This window comes from Oryctolagus cuniculus, chromosome 4 (assembly GCF_051225735.1).
Source record: "Oryctolagus cuniculus isolate XC-2025 breed Fujian yellow rabbit chromosome 4, ASM5122573v1, whole genome shotgun sequence".
Classification (NCBI taxonomy): domain Eukaryota; kingdom Metazoa; phylum Chordata; class Mammalia; order Lagomorpha; family Leporidae; genus Oryctolagus; species Oryctolagus cuniculus.
In genome coordinates this window covers 152735668-152751561 of record NC_142870.1, presented here as the reverse complement: position 1 = coordinate 152751561, position 15894 = coordinate 152735668, and the positions used below count along the sequence as shown (strand labels likewise).

The 15894-nt window shown below is 39.6% G+C and overlaps 1 protein-coding gene across 18 annotated transcripts in view; it reads left to right on the top strand.

Moving 5' to 3' along the window:
- The window catches only part of TBC1D5 (TBC1 domain family member 5), a 605221-nt gene that overhangs the window by 467530 nt on the left and 121797 nt on the right, over window positions 1-15894 (top strand). For all 18 annotated transcript variants that reach the window (XM_089332288.1, XM_070072843.2, XM_017346738.4 and 15 more), the window contains one exon: window positions 3562-3668. In XM_089332288.1, the coding sequence (XP_089188414.1) occupies window positions 3562-3668 (107 nt within the window). The remainder of the gene's footprint in view (window positions 1-3561; window positions 3669-15894) is intronic.

Sequence of the window (15894 nt, the reverse complement as noted above, 5' to 3'; positions counted from 1 at the left end):
TCTCTCTCTCACTGTCCACTCTGCCTGTCAAAAAAATAAAAATAAAAATAAAAAATAAAAAAAAAAGAAGCAAACAGGATGGGGAGGTAGCAGGATGGGGAGGCATGACTTCTACCTCTGTGCCACCTGCACAGACACCCTGTGGGTGGAAGAAGTGTTGTCTCTTGTCAGCCAAAAGTGAGTGACTGCGAGAGCAACTCTGCAGAAGCAGAGAGTTCCTTTGGGAAGTCTGCAGCCTGGAGGGGTCGGGCCCGGGCGGATGCGGCTGAGGGGCTGGGGAAGCCCTGCAGTGCAGGATTCCACACACACCGCTGCGAGACAGGGACTGTTGGTTACAAGGGCTTTCTGCAGGCTGGGATAGTACAAAGTATATCCGTAGCAGTGGCTTAACTGCAAAGATCGGGTTGGGAAAGTCTTGTGTAGCTGTTCAGGTTACAGGCTCCTTTTTTTTTTTTTTAAGAGTTTGACATAAGTAACTGTGATTCATACTGACAGCTTTTGTTTTGTAAACGGGAAAAGCAAAGTTTCAGGGAAGTTAATCAGCTTGCCTAAGTTCACACATAGTAAGTGACAGGGCCACTGTTCTAATCTGAGCTTCCGATTCCAAATTGTTTTTCTAGGTCCCAGTCGCCTTTGTTTTGAACTTCACTGAATCATCTCTTCAGAGTGGAACCTTAATATTTGTTCATAAAGCATAAACATACTTTATTTCAAGTGTTTGTAGGCAGCAACATTCAATGGTTTTTAACAATCTTTTACTTTTTTTTCCTGCATGTCACTGCCCTGCCTTGATAGGATAAACACCGGAAGAGGAGCAACATTGCAAATTAGTTTTTCATGTCCAACAACAATTTTAAGATCAAAACTAAATTCTTATTCCAACAGATTCCTGCTATTTTGCTTTTAAGTCAGCTTGGATAGTTCTCTTTTACCTACTATAAATGGGGCATGGTTATTCACAAAGAGATTTAATATTTAGCTTATGTAATTGCTAATTAAAGATGCTCCAAAAGTGCAGATTTTCCTGCATAGATTAGGGATGGCACTCCCTGAAGGCAGGGGGCACGGACTTAGTCCCCATTATGTGCCTAGTTCAGTGCCTGGCATCTGTCAGGCATTTAATAGATGCTCAAGAAATATTGCAAGCATTGATTGGATGGATAGATGGACGGATGGAAGGAAGGAAGGAAGGATGAATGTTAACTCCTTCATTTGTTTGCTAGTAGAATATTAATACATTATTCATATTTGGCTTGCCTTGTATATTTATAGCTTCTGATAGCTTCCAAAATTCTGTCAAGTTGTAATAACATAGAATTGTTACTTGGTCACTCCAGATACATATATCAGGCTATTCCACAGTAAGTTATGCTAACCATCCAGGCTATTTAAAACTACTACATAACAGTAATAGTAGTAATGGACTTTACTATTTACAGTATTATTTACATCCATTATGTCATTGATTTTCAAAACAATGACCTTTCAAAACGCAACCGTATATTAGCTAGATCGTGGACCCTTCAGCTAGCTTTCTGAATTTCAGTGCCTGCTCCACCAAGGAATCACTGTGCAGCTTAGGCAAGTAACAGTATCTCCCAACATCAAGTTTTGCATCTGTAATAATTATTGAACCTTCATGTAAAGACTGTCATAGAAATTAAATGAGGTGGTGTGGTAAAGCAATTCGCCTGGGGCCTGGCCAGAGCCGTCAGGAATTCATTGTCATCATAGCGGAAGTGGTCGCAGTAGCTAAGTGAGGTGTTGCACATCTGCCCTCTGGGGTTTGATTTTCCTTACAGCCAGGACTGTGCTGTCTTCTCTACATCCCCTTTTAGCACAGGGCCTGTCATGATTAAGTACTCAACACATAACTATTGGATTGAGTGAGGCAGGCAAGTATTTATTATTTTTCATCAGAAAATTGTTTTTCAGTTGACTAAACCTCTGCGCGAAGAGGTTGTTCGCACAGCCTTGGAACAGCTGCTGGGAGTCAGTCACACCGATTATCTTCAGGTGACTTTTTGAAAAATGTAAATGGGACCCCAGGTTCACATCCACGTCTGAGTACTGAGCCCAAAACCCTTCCCACAAAACTCTCCTGCCTCTCTTACAAAACTATGTAAAGAGTCTTCCGTGGTCAGTTTCTAAATGATAATCATTATAGAATTTGGAAAAATCACTTCTTGATTTGTAAGTCATATTGATTATCCCAATTTTGTTCACTTGTTAAAACTCAAAGTAAACTACAACATGAAACCATTGCACTGCTCTCAGTATCCAAGCCTTTTGAATTTCTAGAGACAAAAGGACAGCAGGTCACTGAATGTATATATGCAAAAGAGAGCAAATAAAAAGAATGTGGAGGGATCTGGAAAAGAACTGGAAAGGGTAGGATAAGTGAATGCTTTACAAATGAAAGCAGATGTATGAAATTACAAGCTGTCAGATCGGCAGTGGAAATGAAGATGATAAAGTGGTTCCTTACATCGATTATAATTACTCATTTTGCCCAGTCTTGTCTCCTCCTGCCATAGTACTCATGGGTGGAGAGAAGGGAGTGAGAAGCTACAGGAAGGATTTTTTTTTTCAACAGGAGAAAGAAAGTCTTAAGATTCAACGGTATTTCTGATTACAAATAATTGTTTATTTTTGTGGTTCGTGTTGTTTCTACTGACTCACGGTTGTTTTCCTGTGGAACATTTTTCAAAGAACTGGTGAATGAAAAGGCATTGGTCGCAAGCACGGGAAGTTGTAACTGTAAAGTTTCGTCTCAGCCAGCGCCATGGAGGCAGTTGTGTGCTCACACAGCCGGCACCGTGAGGGGCCCAACTGTGACGGCAGTGGTGCATAGACTGCCAAGCAGTGAAGTCGTTTACATAGACCTGCCTGGAAACATGTTTTTAATAATTGTGCCCATAATTAGGCTGATTTTAAAAAAATTAAATGACAGTCTGTGGAACTTATCTATGAAGATTTTGACATTTTTTTCCTCCAAGAAATGCTGCATAGATATTTCCTCTCCAAATTTCTTGTTACCTTTAGAAAAACAAATAATTGGAGGAAATTATATTTTTAAATTTCTAATTATGTAATATTTATATATAAAAGAATAACTGTATATGTTTTAAAGCATAGTAATCAAGGTAAATATTATTTTATGAGTATTCTAAACTGGTTCTTTCTCCTTCATAAGGTTTTTGTTACTAATTTCTAAGCAGCAAAACTGGAGACATTTAAACGCAGCCATATAAATGGCAATAAATATGCATGTTTCTGAGAATTTATTTATATTGCGAACGTGCGCACATATCTGTATGTGAAGCTGTTCCCTCCAGCACCCCCTGAGGATAAGTGCTAGTATATTAGATTGCAGTTAGCGGTACAGTGAGCTGCTTCAAAGGCCATTTTGGTAAGGATCCCTTCTCCTTCCTTCTTTTTATCCAATCAGTTGAATTATTGCTTTGCTTTCTTTGGCTTTAAGTTGTGATTTTTATTCTCTTAGTGTTGCAGGACACCTTAAGCAGTGCTGCAGCTGAGTTACTTTTCCTTCTTGTTTAGTGATCTCCAGCAACTACCAGACCTGCCTCGGCCTTCTGATGCATTACCCACTCATCGGGGATGTGCACTCGCTAATCCTTAAGGCTCTGTTCCTTAGAGACCCGAAGGTAAGCTTCCTTGATAAGGCATGCGTAATTTCAAGTTGGGTGCAAACTAGGCTTCTCTGTATGTGTTTAAGGATTCCAAAAGCAGTATTGCCTAATGGCAGATAGATTCCCTAATGCTAAAATTTGCCTAAGAATGGAGGCCAAAACTTACTCCCATCGTCAGCCAGCTAGTCTGCAGACAGATAAAGCGGACACTGCTGTGGTAAACTAGAACACACGTCTCTTGTCCCCCAGAGGGCTGTCCTGCTGTCCTGCTGTCCTGCCTCCCTCCTAAAGCAAGGAGAGAACTGAGCAACCACCTCTCCTTGTAGCCACACTTTATTCTTACTGGGACCCTCAACAGGGATGACTTATCCAAGTAAAGCTTCAGGAGCGATGTGAAGAGCAAGAAAGTAGATCTGTACGAAGGACCAGTTCTGTAGAAGTCGGTGATTCAATGAAATATTGATTGATTTCATATTATAAATATGTATTTCTTATTTTGTGGGCTTAGGGTAACCTAATAAAATTAAGACTTAAACAAACTTTAACACTGATTTCTCGATTTGAGTGTAAAGTGATTTCTTTACACTTCAGAGAAAAAGTGTGCTCTTTTACAACTAATGTTATATTTCTTGAAAATACGAACATTTAATCATCTTAAAAAATCTGTGAATCCTTGCTACTTTTGAGCCAAACAAAAATATTGGCTGAAGTATAAGAGAGAATGCTTCAAACACGAGTTTTGAATGCCAGGCACTGGATGGTAATCCAAGCCTTTGGCTTCTTGGCAATCACCCCAACAGTCACATTGGCAATTGTCAAGCCATCTCTGAGTCAGTCAGTCTGTCTGTGGATTCCACTGCCAAAGCTCTGGCTGATCAACTAGGGCCTCCAAGCTTAATGTAAATTTTGAGGCTAAAGGATTTCTGCCCTTCTCTTGGTTGTTGAACTCAACTTTTGAGCATATCCTCTATTTACTTTTTGATTGACTTAAAATAATTTATTTTCTTGTGCATGTATCTGGTTTCTGCAAAATCATTTCTGTTACACAAAGAAATATCATTAAGCATTCAAAAATATAATCCATCATTTCTCTGATGTTTAAGGAACTTTTTTTTTCTGGTAAGGTTGAAGAGTCTGACTATGATCATCTAAAATTCCTTATTTATGTTTTTATGCACATATATGTATACAAGTTGTATGAGTACTTTTTACCCAAAAAATCCCCACCAAGGTGATGAAATACTTACATAAAGAATGAGGTTGCTGGTCAAGGCAGTGTGAGTTTTGATCTACAAACTCAAGACAGATTCCATCAGGTTAGTATTAGAAATCTATACAGAATGAAAAAAATTCTAAAATAGGTGTTACAGTCTCTGTGTGGTTTGTTTGATTTAATTGAAGAGAGAAATGAATAGGTTCTCAAAACCTGTTATCTTGGTAATTTCTTCCTAGTTGAATACAGTAGCTCTTCCTATGATTCACTCATCCAGTTCCAGAATTCTTTATACTAAAGTGCTTTTTACCTCCTGATAAAGTAGTATACATCATCAAGTATATAATGAAGCAAATTCTGTAAGAGTTAAAAATATAGATTCTTTGAGGTTTAATAGGAGGTAATAGCATACCTCTGTGTAAAGGATGATACACCACCTTTACATTAAAAGTCTTACCCATTGAACATGCAGTCAAGATAATATATAAAATGTAGGACCTTAACCTGATGTTTCTGAAACATAAGAAATTGAGGAGGATGGGGGAGTCATGTTTACAAGGTTACATGAGAGCACATTCATGATGATATCTATCTACAAAAGATAAAGAAAGCTGTGTAGCTTTAAGGAGCTTGGAGATGTCTAATCCAGCAAAGTGGTAGTTATAATCAAGTGTGAATAACAGCTTGGCCATTGATCTCATTTAATGAATTTTAAGTAATATCCTGTGTCACTTGGCACATGTGCTGATGTAGGTCTGGGGCAGCATAGCGTTTTGCAAGCAAGGAATAGGGACCCTGGGTCAAGCTTGGCTCTGCCACCAACGATCCTCATTACTTTGGCAATATCATGCTGGCTAAACCTTGAGGCTCTCTTTTGTCACATTTGCCCAACCAGAACGTCATTTGTAAAGTACTGACCCCCTCCAGTGAACTAAAACATCTAGTCCAGTGCTACGAAGGTACAAGTGAAAAAATAAAGTTATGTTTTAGAAATCCACCAATGGGAAGAAATATCATTGTAGTTTATTTCTGTTTTAGTCGCAAAAGAAACCATTTGTGCCGAGGAGGAAAAAAGAGAGGGAAAGATGATCCTCCAGAAATCTAGACCTCACAGTGCTTGAAATGCAACAGTAAAATACTTAAAACATTTGAATCAGTCTTCAATGAAGTGAACTAGCAGTAAGACGATATTTGAGACATGAAAGCAGTTTCCCCATGTCCCAGCTTCTTACAACAGTAATGTTGAGTGCTGCTGACAGATTCAATAAAATAAAAATGAACTGAGAACTCTAAACCTTACTAAGTTCATTGTCAGCCCTCAGAAAAGCACTTTGTCCTACTATCATTCCTAAAACCCTGTAGAGACGTCTCAGTTGAGGATAGATTCTACTAGTAGACCTTGAGACATTAAGCTTTACTTATTTTCTATCAGAGGTAGGCTTTCTTGTGGAAACACTGAAATAATGGACCTATGAACTGTAAGTAATAGTAGGAGCACACTCCGACACAGTTTTCTGAGCACTTTGCCGTCTTTAATTTGGTCCTAGCAGCAACTCTATGCAGAGTCAGAGAAGGTTGTCTTTCCTCATTCTTTTTGGGTAGAGTTTAAGGTTATGTGGCTTTCTCAAGGTCTGAAAGTTTGTAAGTTTCCACGTGAACAGTGGTGGCTTTATAACTCTTCGGTCAGTTCATTCCCTCTTCAGATTCCTGGCATCCATTCTTCCTTCTTTGTGACATCATTTCCGGGTTCAGCTAGGATGTGTCCTCTCCTTTGAGTCCTCACAACATCTTGCATGTTATCTATTTGCATATTTGATCAGTCACTCTTCCTTAGCGCTTGAATCCTGCGCATTTGATTTTTTAATTTAATTTTTTCTTTTAGCGTGTGGCTTTGTGTCCTGCTGTGCTTGGTATCAAGAGTGATAGAATGGAATTCTAATTCAAACACAACACCTTTTTCCAATATACAGCACTGACTTTAATCTAGAGGGTCCTCATTCATTGAGAATATTTCTGGAACCCATATCCATATTCCACTAAAACCAAAGGAATATTTTCATCTGCCATTTTATCATTTGGTGATACTACCCCATGTTTTGAACTTAAAGGGTAGCTAACCCCCTAATTTTCTATCAGTCAGAATTATTTAAAAATCTATTACAACCTTCAAGGATTAGGAACAGGGAAGACATCACAAAGAATCTAGCTCATGTACTTCACTCATTGTATCAGAGTCTCAGAACTACAAAGAACCTAGACAGTCTGTAGTGCAGTGTCCTCCTTTCATAAGTGACCTAGTGAGAATCCAGCTGAGTATTAAAGCCTTATTAAAAGGACGGATACCATATCACAGCAGAGTCAGCGACTCCATCTGGATCACATTTCCATACAAGACGTAGAGTAGTTTAGGTGATTTTAAAGACAGTGGTATCCTACCTATGTATTTCTCTACAAATTCTTCTATTCATAATAGGCATGTCACTGCATGTGTCATAAATGAAACTACCATGTATATAAGTGACCTAAGAACTCCTCGGAACTTGAAAATGTGTGTTTCATGACCAGAGTGAATGTAAAGTATCCATTTGTAGCATGCTGTTCTCTGAACACGGTAAAAATGGTTTCTGTACCTAGCTCTTCAGACCACAAGCCTAATCCTCATTGCCTTTCCTTTATCATATTAGAACTACTGAGCAGATTTCCAAAAACAATCCAATAAAGTTTAGAGGGATAGAAAGAGGACAGTCTGAAAAATATGAAGTGATTAAAAAACATTGTTCTAGCTAGTTGTTCAAATGCAAAGAAAAAAAAATTTTAAAGCCCAATTAGAAACAAAAGTCATAGAAAATGTGAACATATTGTGTTCCTTAAATAACCAGATGTTCTTTCCTTCCTGAAGGCAGTAAGGACTAGGAATAAAGGTTTAAAACTATTGTTTTAAGTTAACTGTGAATTTTGCAAATCTGTTTTTACCCTTTAGCAAATAAAATTCTAATACTGAAACATAAGCAAAGTAATTTTCATTTTTTGGTGCTCTCTTATTTGTGCTGTGTGTTGACATGTTAACCTTATCACAGAGATTTATTACGAACGAAATACAGTAATGGATTACCATTGTAGATTATGCAGTAAAAATTTGACAGCTACTGTTCGTTTTGATGTCTAGAATATTTGAGGAAAAGTGTCTGCTAAGTTGAGAGCAGCCCTTTTAGCAGTGACTATTAGTTTTATGGGAAAAAATGGCTACAAAAAGATAGTTTCATAGTCATTCTTATATATAGAAGCACGGTATAAATGTAAGGTTCAGTGTTATATGCTTGGCCAATTCTGTTAGCTTTTGTTTTGGGTTATTTTAAATTTTGCCTTTTTAAATTATAAAAAGTCTAAATTTCAAATTTCAGATTTTATGCAGGAAATTGAAGTTTTATCCATTTAATTGTCCCAAAAGCTTACTGTCATGTAACATTTGTGGCATTGTCATGTAACTTTGGTAGAAGGTCGTACATCAGAACTGAAGAGTAGTGACTGGATCCAATACTACGACTAGTAAAGTACCATTGTTAGAAATTGTTCTTTTCTAGCATTCCATTGTAATGAATTTTCATCACATTTCATTACAAACATTTCATTACATTCCATTGTGATCTTTTCTGCTCTGAGTAATAAAGAACTTGAAATTCATTCATACTCATTCGTGGAGACAGAAGCATCTCCATAGCCATGATTTACTTTTCATGATTTCTTCCATCTCTGTATGTTTCAAGTTCGATTATTCATTGTGATGTCATGTTACAGACAGGTTTCTTCATCTCTCCCTCACCCCCAAACTAGAACATTTCTTTGAGAACTGCCGTTCTTGAGAAGCATTTGTTTTTATGTTTATGCTGTTAAGGATATAAGAAAAGTTGATTTTTCTTTGTTTCTTAGCTGTGTGACTAATATGAAGAGTACTTCAAAAAGTTCATGGAAAATTGAGTTTCAAACATTATTATGGGCCGGCACTGTGGCTCACTAGGCTAATCCTCCGCTTGCGGCGCCGGCACCCCGGGTTCTAGTCCCAGTCAGGGCGCCAGATTCCGTCCCAGCTGCTCCTCTTCCAGTCCAGCTCTCTGCTGTGGCCCGGGAGTGCAGTGGAGGATGGCCGATGGCCCAAGTGCTTGGGCCCTGCACCAGCATGAGAGACCAGGAGGGGCACCTGGCTCTGGCTTCGGGTTGGCGCAGTGCACCAGCTGTAGTGGCCATTTGGGGGGTGAATCAACAGAGGGAAGACCTTTCTCTCTGTATTTCTCTCTCATTGTCTAACTCCGCCTGTCAAAAAAAAAAAAAAAACATTATTATGGTGCAAAAATTTTGAGATCATGCATATTTTTTCATAATATTCATTTTCAGAACATTTCTTGAAGATCTCTCATATGTCATATGTCATTCATCTTTTCTATATCTACTACAATGAAATGGTTGGTTATTACAGTCAATATTTAGGCATTAGTGACTAATCAGGGATGTTTTTACATCCAATCAGAAATACAGACTTTTTGACATAGATTAGCATGTTTTCTTATATTCTGTTATTTTTTAAAATTGTATTTAAAGTATATAAATTTCATGTATTGCATATATACAGATTTAGGAACATAGTGGCACTTCCCCCCACCCACCCTCCCTGCCCACGCTCCAACCCTTCCTCTCCATCCCTTTCACATTCTCAGACTTAATTTTTACCAAGATCTATTTGCAGTATACTTAGTGTTTGTACAGTTAACCCTACTCTAAGTAAAAGATTTCAATAGTGTGAAGAGAGGGAAAAACACTCTTCCTCAGTGAAAGAAACAAGGGCTATAAAAATCATCAGATCTCAAAATGTGTATTTTCATTCCAGTACATTACATTTCAGGTATGCTATTAATTACCTTGGATGGGGGAAAACATGATATCTGTCTTTTTGGGACTTATTTCACTAAGTATAATGGCTTCCACTTGCGTCCATCTTGTTGCAAAAGACAGAATTTCTTTTTTTCTTTTTACCGCTGAATGATATTTCATTGTGTATATGATTTTATGGTACTGGGTCATAGATTTAGGTCTTTGATCCATTTTAGGTGGAATTTTGTGTGAGGTGTAAGGTAGGGGTTCTGGTTTCATACCTCTGCATGTGGAGATCAGTTTCCCCAGCACCACTTGTTGAAGAGACTGTCCTTGCTCCAGGGATTGATTTTAGGTCTTTTGTCAAATATAAGTTTGTTGTAGATGCTTGGATTGATTTCTGGAGTTTCTATTCTGTTCCATTGATCTACAGGTCTGTTTTTGTGTCAGTACCAAGCTGTTTTGATTACAACTGCCCTGTAGTATGTCCTGAAATCAGGTATTGTAATGCCCCAGCAAATCAATCAATGTGATGCATCACATTAACAAACTGAAGAACAAAAACAATATGATTATCTCAGTAGATGCAGAAAAAACACTTGGTAAAATGCAACATCCTTTCATGATGAAAACTTTAAGCAAATTGGGTATAGAAGGAACACTCCTCAACACAAGGCAGTTTGTGGCAGACTCACAGTCAGCATCCTCTTGAATGAGGAAAAGCTGAAGCATCCTACTTAAGATCTGGAATCAGACAAGGATGCCGACTCTTGCTATTTAAGGTAGTCTTGGAAGTTTTAGCCAGAGCCATTGAGCAAGAAAAAGAAATCCAATGGTTACAGATTGGAAGTGAAGAAATCAAGCTATCCCTATTTGCAGATGCCATGATCCTATATATAAGGGATCCAAGAGACTCCACTGAAAGACTATTGGAACTCATAAAAGAGTTTGGTAAAGTGGCAGGATATAAAATCAACACTGAGAAATCAATAGCCTTTGTATACACATTTTGTCATGGCTGAAAAAGAACTTTTAAGAACTCCCAATCACATCAGCTCCAAAAAAATCAAATACCTTGGGATAAATTTAACCAAGAATATCAAAAATCTCTACAATGAAAATTACAAGACACTAAAGAAAGAAATAGAAGACAACATTTTAAAAAATGAAAAAATCTTCCATGTTCATGGATTGGAAGAATCAACATAATCAAATGATCATATTACCAAAAGCAGTTTATAGATTCAATGTGATCCCAATCAAAATGCCAGTGACATTCTTTGCAAATCTAGAAAAGATGATGCTAAAATTAATATGGAAACACAAGAGACTCCAAATAGCTAAAGCAATCTTACACAACAGAAACAAAGCTGGAGGCATCATAATACCTGATTTCAAGACATAGGTTAGCATTTAAAATTTTTTTAAAGTTCTACTTCTGAGTGAATATAAAATTCTATAAGGAATAAAGTAAAATCTCATCACCCATCATTTTAAATTTATCATCTGTTATTTTCAGATATTTTATAATACAGAATTGTGTTTCTCAAAAATATTAAGGGTTTCCTAGAAGAATTAAATAATGTTGAATGAGTTTTGTAGTATTTTGTACTCACTAATTTATTTAACAAGTCTTTATTGTGGATCTTTTATATGTCAGGCACTGTTTAGATAAAAGTGATAGATTGTGAACAGCAGCCAAAAAAAAAAAAAAAAAGATGCAGCCCTTATTATAAAAAAGCACAGATGTGTTACAGAGGGTACAAATAGAACATCATCGTTACAGTCGTAAGTAGGCGTAGAATGTGGGCTAAATGAAGACCCAGTCTAGGCCAGTTGGTCCAAGGGCCCTAGGGGGAACTCTTCAGGTAGGAACTCACGGAGAAGGAACCAGCCAGCAGAGAACAGCGAGAAGAGCTTCCAGACCAAGACAACAAATGGAAAGGCACAAAGGTGGAAAAAAGAACTCAGGCTATTAATGATGCAACTGGAGCTGGGACCAGAGCTGGCTTCAGCCTAGCCAAGCTCTGACCATTGCAGCTATCTGGGGAATGAGCGAGCAGATGGAAGATCTCTTTCTCAGCTTTTCAAATAAGTAAGTCTTTTCAAAAAATAAAAACTACTCTTGCTCTCAGCCATAAATTCGGTGGAGTCGTCTTCAATGAGCTCCTCACTGACTCAGTGCTCAAGCCTGATGTTGGTCAGGGTCGCACACTAGTGTGGAATTGAAGAAGACTGTGGCCAGGACTCTGAACCCTTTTTAGTCATACATCCTTTAAGAAATCATCTTGGCTACTCTATCCCATAAGGCTTTGTTGGCTTTATGTCAACATCGTGCTCCACTGGGTGGCCGCAGGGAACCTGACTTCTTTCCCAGCTACCAAACAGAGCTTTACTACATCAGGTACTAGACTGTCAACACCACGAACCCAGTGTCTGCCTTATGAGAGCAGTGTAGCATGCTGTGTTTACTGGGCAAGTGCGTCCTCTTGCACTTGCGCCTCATTTCAGTGAGGAAGCTAAACCACTAAATGTAATGGCCACTTCTGGATCTGTTTGAAGAGTTGATCTGTGTAGTTAGTGTTGTACGTATATGTTTCCCAACTTTTGATTCCTGGCTCTTGCCCCCACATGAGATACAAATTCAAAGCAGAGGCATAAGTACAATAGTAAGAGAAGGGTTTATTTAAAGTGAGAGAATGAGTGTATATTCAGGCATGAGTGCAGGCAGCCCCACAGGGAGATTCACCATGACAAGGCAAGAGAGGCTTGCACATGAGCAAAAGCAAGAGAGAAGTCCAGAAGGCAGGAGCAGCTCCCGCATTCAGTGGTCGTCTGTGTAGGGGAGGGGCAGTGCCCTAACTGAGTATACAAACGGGGTCGAGTCTGAGCAGGATTAGTGTGCGTGGGTTCTCTAGGACGGTGTTATGGTACCTCCACTTGCAGTTCGGCTTAGCCATGTTCATCACAGCCGCGTTTTTGCCTCCTGGTCATGGAGGAGACCTGAGTGCATCATGGGAAAGCTCATATGCTGAATTAGCTTGTAAGGAGTTGGAGTGAAGGTGTGCAGGGTTAGAGACAGAACTGGCAGATTTTCCAGATCATGTATTCCCTATCTAACTCCCTAGCTCTCCCATTATCAAGACAAAGTTTATAAGTATAAACGACCAACTTTTAGGGAAGTTAAAAAGTGAGAACATCAAAAATAATAACAGCTAATTCAGACTTAGAAAGGTTTCTTAGAGGGCTAGCACTGTGGCATACTAGACTAAGCCTCTGCTGTGGCACCGGCATCCCATATGGGCACTGGTTCATGTCCCAGCTGCCCCTCTTCCAATCTAGCTCTTTGCTAATGGCCTGGGAAAGCAGCAGAGGATGACCCAAGCACTTGGGCCCCTGAACCTGCTTGGGAGAGCCTGAAGAAGGTCCTAGCTCTTGGCTTTGGATCAGCCCAACTCCAGCCTTTGCGGCCATTTGGGGAGTGAACCAGCAGATATAAGACATTTATCTGTCTCTCCCTCTCTTTGTAACTCTGCCTCTACAAATAAGTAATAAATAAGGAATCTTTTACAAATGATTATATTAAGAAAAGGCTTCTTAGAGAAAGAGGCATGCCAACTGGCTTTGGAGGATTTTCCTGGGAGATGTTATTCCAGCTTGAGAAAGCAGGAAGAATTCGTAGGGATTGCAGAAGCCAGGTGGACAGGCAGGGCTTCACAGTTCTCCATCCAGAGTCATTCAGGGACCAAAAACAACTGTACACCACCACCCTACCCCCAACCTCCTCAGTACCGCATGTGCTTGCAAATATTCACTATTAAAAGTCCATGAAGCGGCCGGTGCCGTGGCTCAATAGGCTAATCCTCCACCTTGCAGCGCCGGCACACTGGGTTCTAGTCCTGGTCGGGGCGCTGGATTCTGTCCCGGTTGCCCCTCTTCCAGGCCAGCTCTCTGCTGTGGCCAGGGAGTGCAGTGGAGGATGGCCCAGGTGCTTGGGCCCTGCACCCCATGGGAGACCAGGAGAAGCACCCGGCTCCTGCCTTCGGATCAGCGTGGTGCGCCGGCCGCAGCGCGCTGGCTGCGGCAGCCATTGGAGGGTGAACCAACAGCAAAAGGAAGACCTTTCTCTCTGTCTCTCTCTCTCACTGTCCACTCTGCCTGTCAAAAAAAAAAAAAAAAAAAAAAAAAAAGTCCATGATGTGGAGGGAGTTTTATTTGATAGCATTTTGTTTGGTGATTATTTGTATAATGTTCTAACTTGCATGTTATTATTTAGCATAATGTTCTGTGTGTCAGTGAAGAGTCAGTGTGAAAAGGATCTCAGTCCAGCGAATTTTATTGGATTTATTGGCTGTAAATAGTAGCTCACACTAACACTGTTTGCTGAAAATAGGCATGTCTTTGTTTAGATCTTTAGTCACTCTGAAAGTTTAGTGCTATTTGTTGTGGGTAGCAGAAGAGAGCTACAAAAGCTCGGGAAAATGATTGCTCTGCATGTTTTAGAAGAGGGAGTTCTTTTACTAAGACACAACTGAAGTCATTAGAGTGGTGATTTATTTTTTCCCAAATAACTCAAAAAGAGACTAAAATCATGGGTTAATTCTGTTCTGATTGGCAATATACAAAGCAAAATCTACAAAGCAGTCTCCAGTTTTTTATTTGATATCTTCCAAATTAGGAAAATATCATTTTCTAAGGAGAAATATTTGTTTCCAATAGACTATTTAGGCTTTTAAAGCTATTGATCCTATGCATGTGTGTTCAGAAAGCCCATAGAAAGCACCACATGTAAAAGCATTAAAACACATTACAGTAAAACGATGGTGATGTGTCCCTGAGGTCAAGAATAAAGTGGCTGCCCTGCTCTACGCCTGACTTGCTATTTTACCCCCAGGGAACTCATTTAACCTTTGCTGCCTTAAATTCAGGTTCATTAATTGTTTTTTTAAAGGATGATGGGTGGCTGGTAATGCCATAATTAGCCTATAATCTCTAAAAGGCATTTCCAGCTCTCAGAACTGTGACAACGTAGCTAATCACTTACTTCCCTTAGTGTGTAGAGTAGCTTGTTCAGAAAGAAAAAGCAGTACTTTGTGCATCTCTGTGTCATTTTAATTTTGTAATTTAAAGAAATTGCAAAGTAGAAATTGTATATGAGATTGCTTTAAAAAGTTTGTGGAAAATGGAAATAAAAGCTAAGCTGTTGGGCAGGCTTAGGTTTAGTGGTTAAGTTGCCACATGGGGGTGAGGGGTAGCACGTTGTGGTGTAGCATGTAGAGCTGCCACCTATGACACAGGCATCCTTTAGGATGCCAGTTCGCCTCTGATCCAGCTCCCTGCTGATAGCCTGAGAAAAGCTGCAGGAGTTGGCCCAAGTGCTTGTTGGACCCCTGCCACTCATGTGGGAGACCTGGAAGAAGGCCCTGGATCCTGGCTTCTGTGGCCATCAGGGAACTGAACCAGTAGATAGAAGATCTCTCTCTGTAACTCTGACTTTTAAATAAATAAATAAACCTTTTTTTCAAAAGATACCACATGGGAAATCCACCCTTCCAGATGAATCCATTGCCTGGATTGGAGTCCTAGCTCCACTCTTAATTCCGGTTGCTTGTTGATGCATACCCAGGAGAGAAGCCATGATGGCTCAAGTAGTTGAATCCCTGCCACCCACAGGGGAGACCTGGCTTGTGTTCATGATTCCTGGGTGTTTGAAGAGTGAACCAGCAGATGGGGGCTCACTCTATCAAATAAGTAAAATAAATAAATAAACTTTTTTTCTCTGAAAAAGATGAGCTTGTTTTGGCATAAAAACTTTGAAATCCATGTATAGTTTTTTCATAATACACATTTTCCACGAACTTTTTGAAGGCTACTCATGCATGGATTTCAATGTTTTTGCACCAAAATAAACTTTAATTCTGTTTCCACAAACTTTTTGAAGTACCTTTGAATTATGACAAAAATATTATAGGGGCCAGTGCAGTGGCGTAGCAAGTAAAGCCACTGCCTGTGGTACAGCATCCCATATGGGCGCCGGTTCAAGACCCGGCTGCTCCACTTCCTATCCAGTTCTCTGCTATGGCCTGGGAAAGCAGTAGAAGATGGCCCAAGGCCTTGGGCCACTGCAGCCATGTGGGGGACCCAGAAGAAACTCCTGGCTCCTGG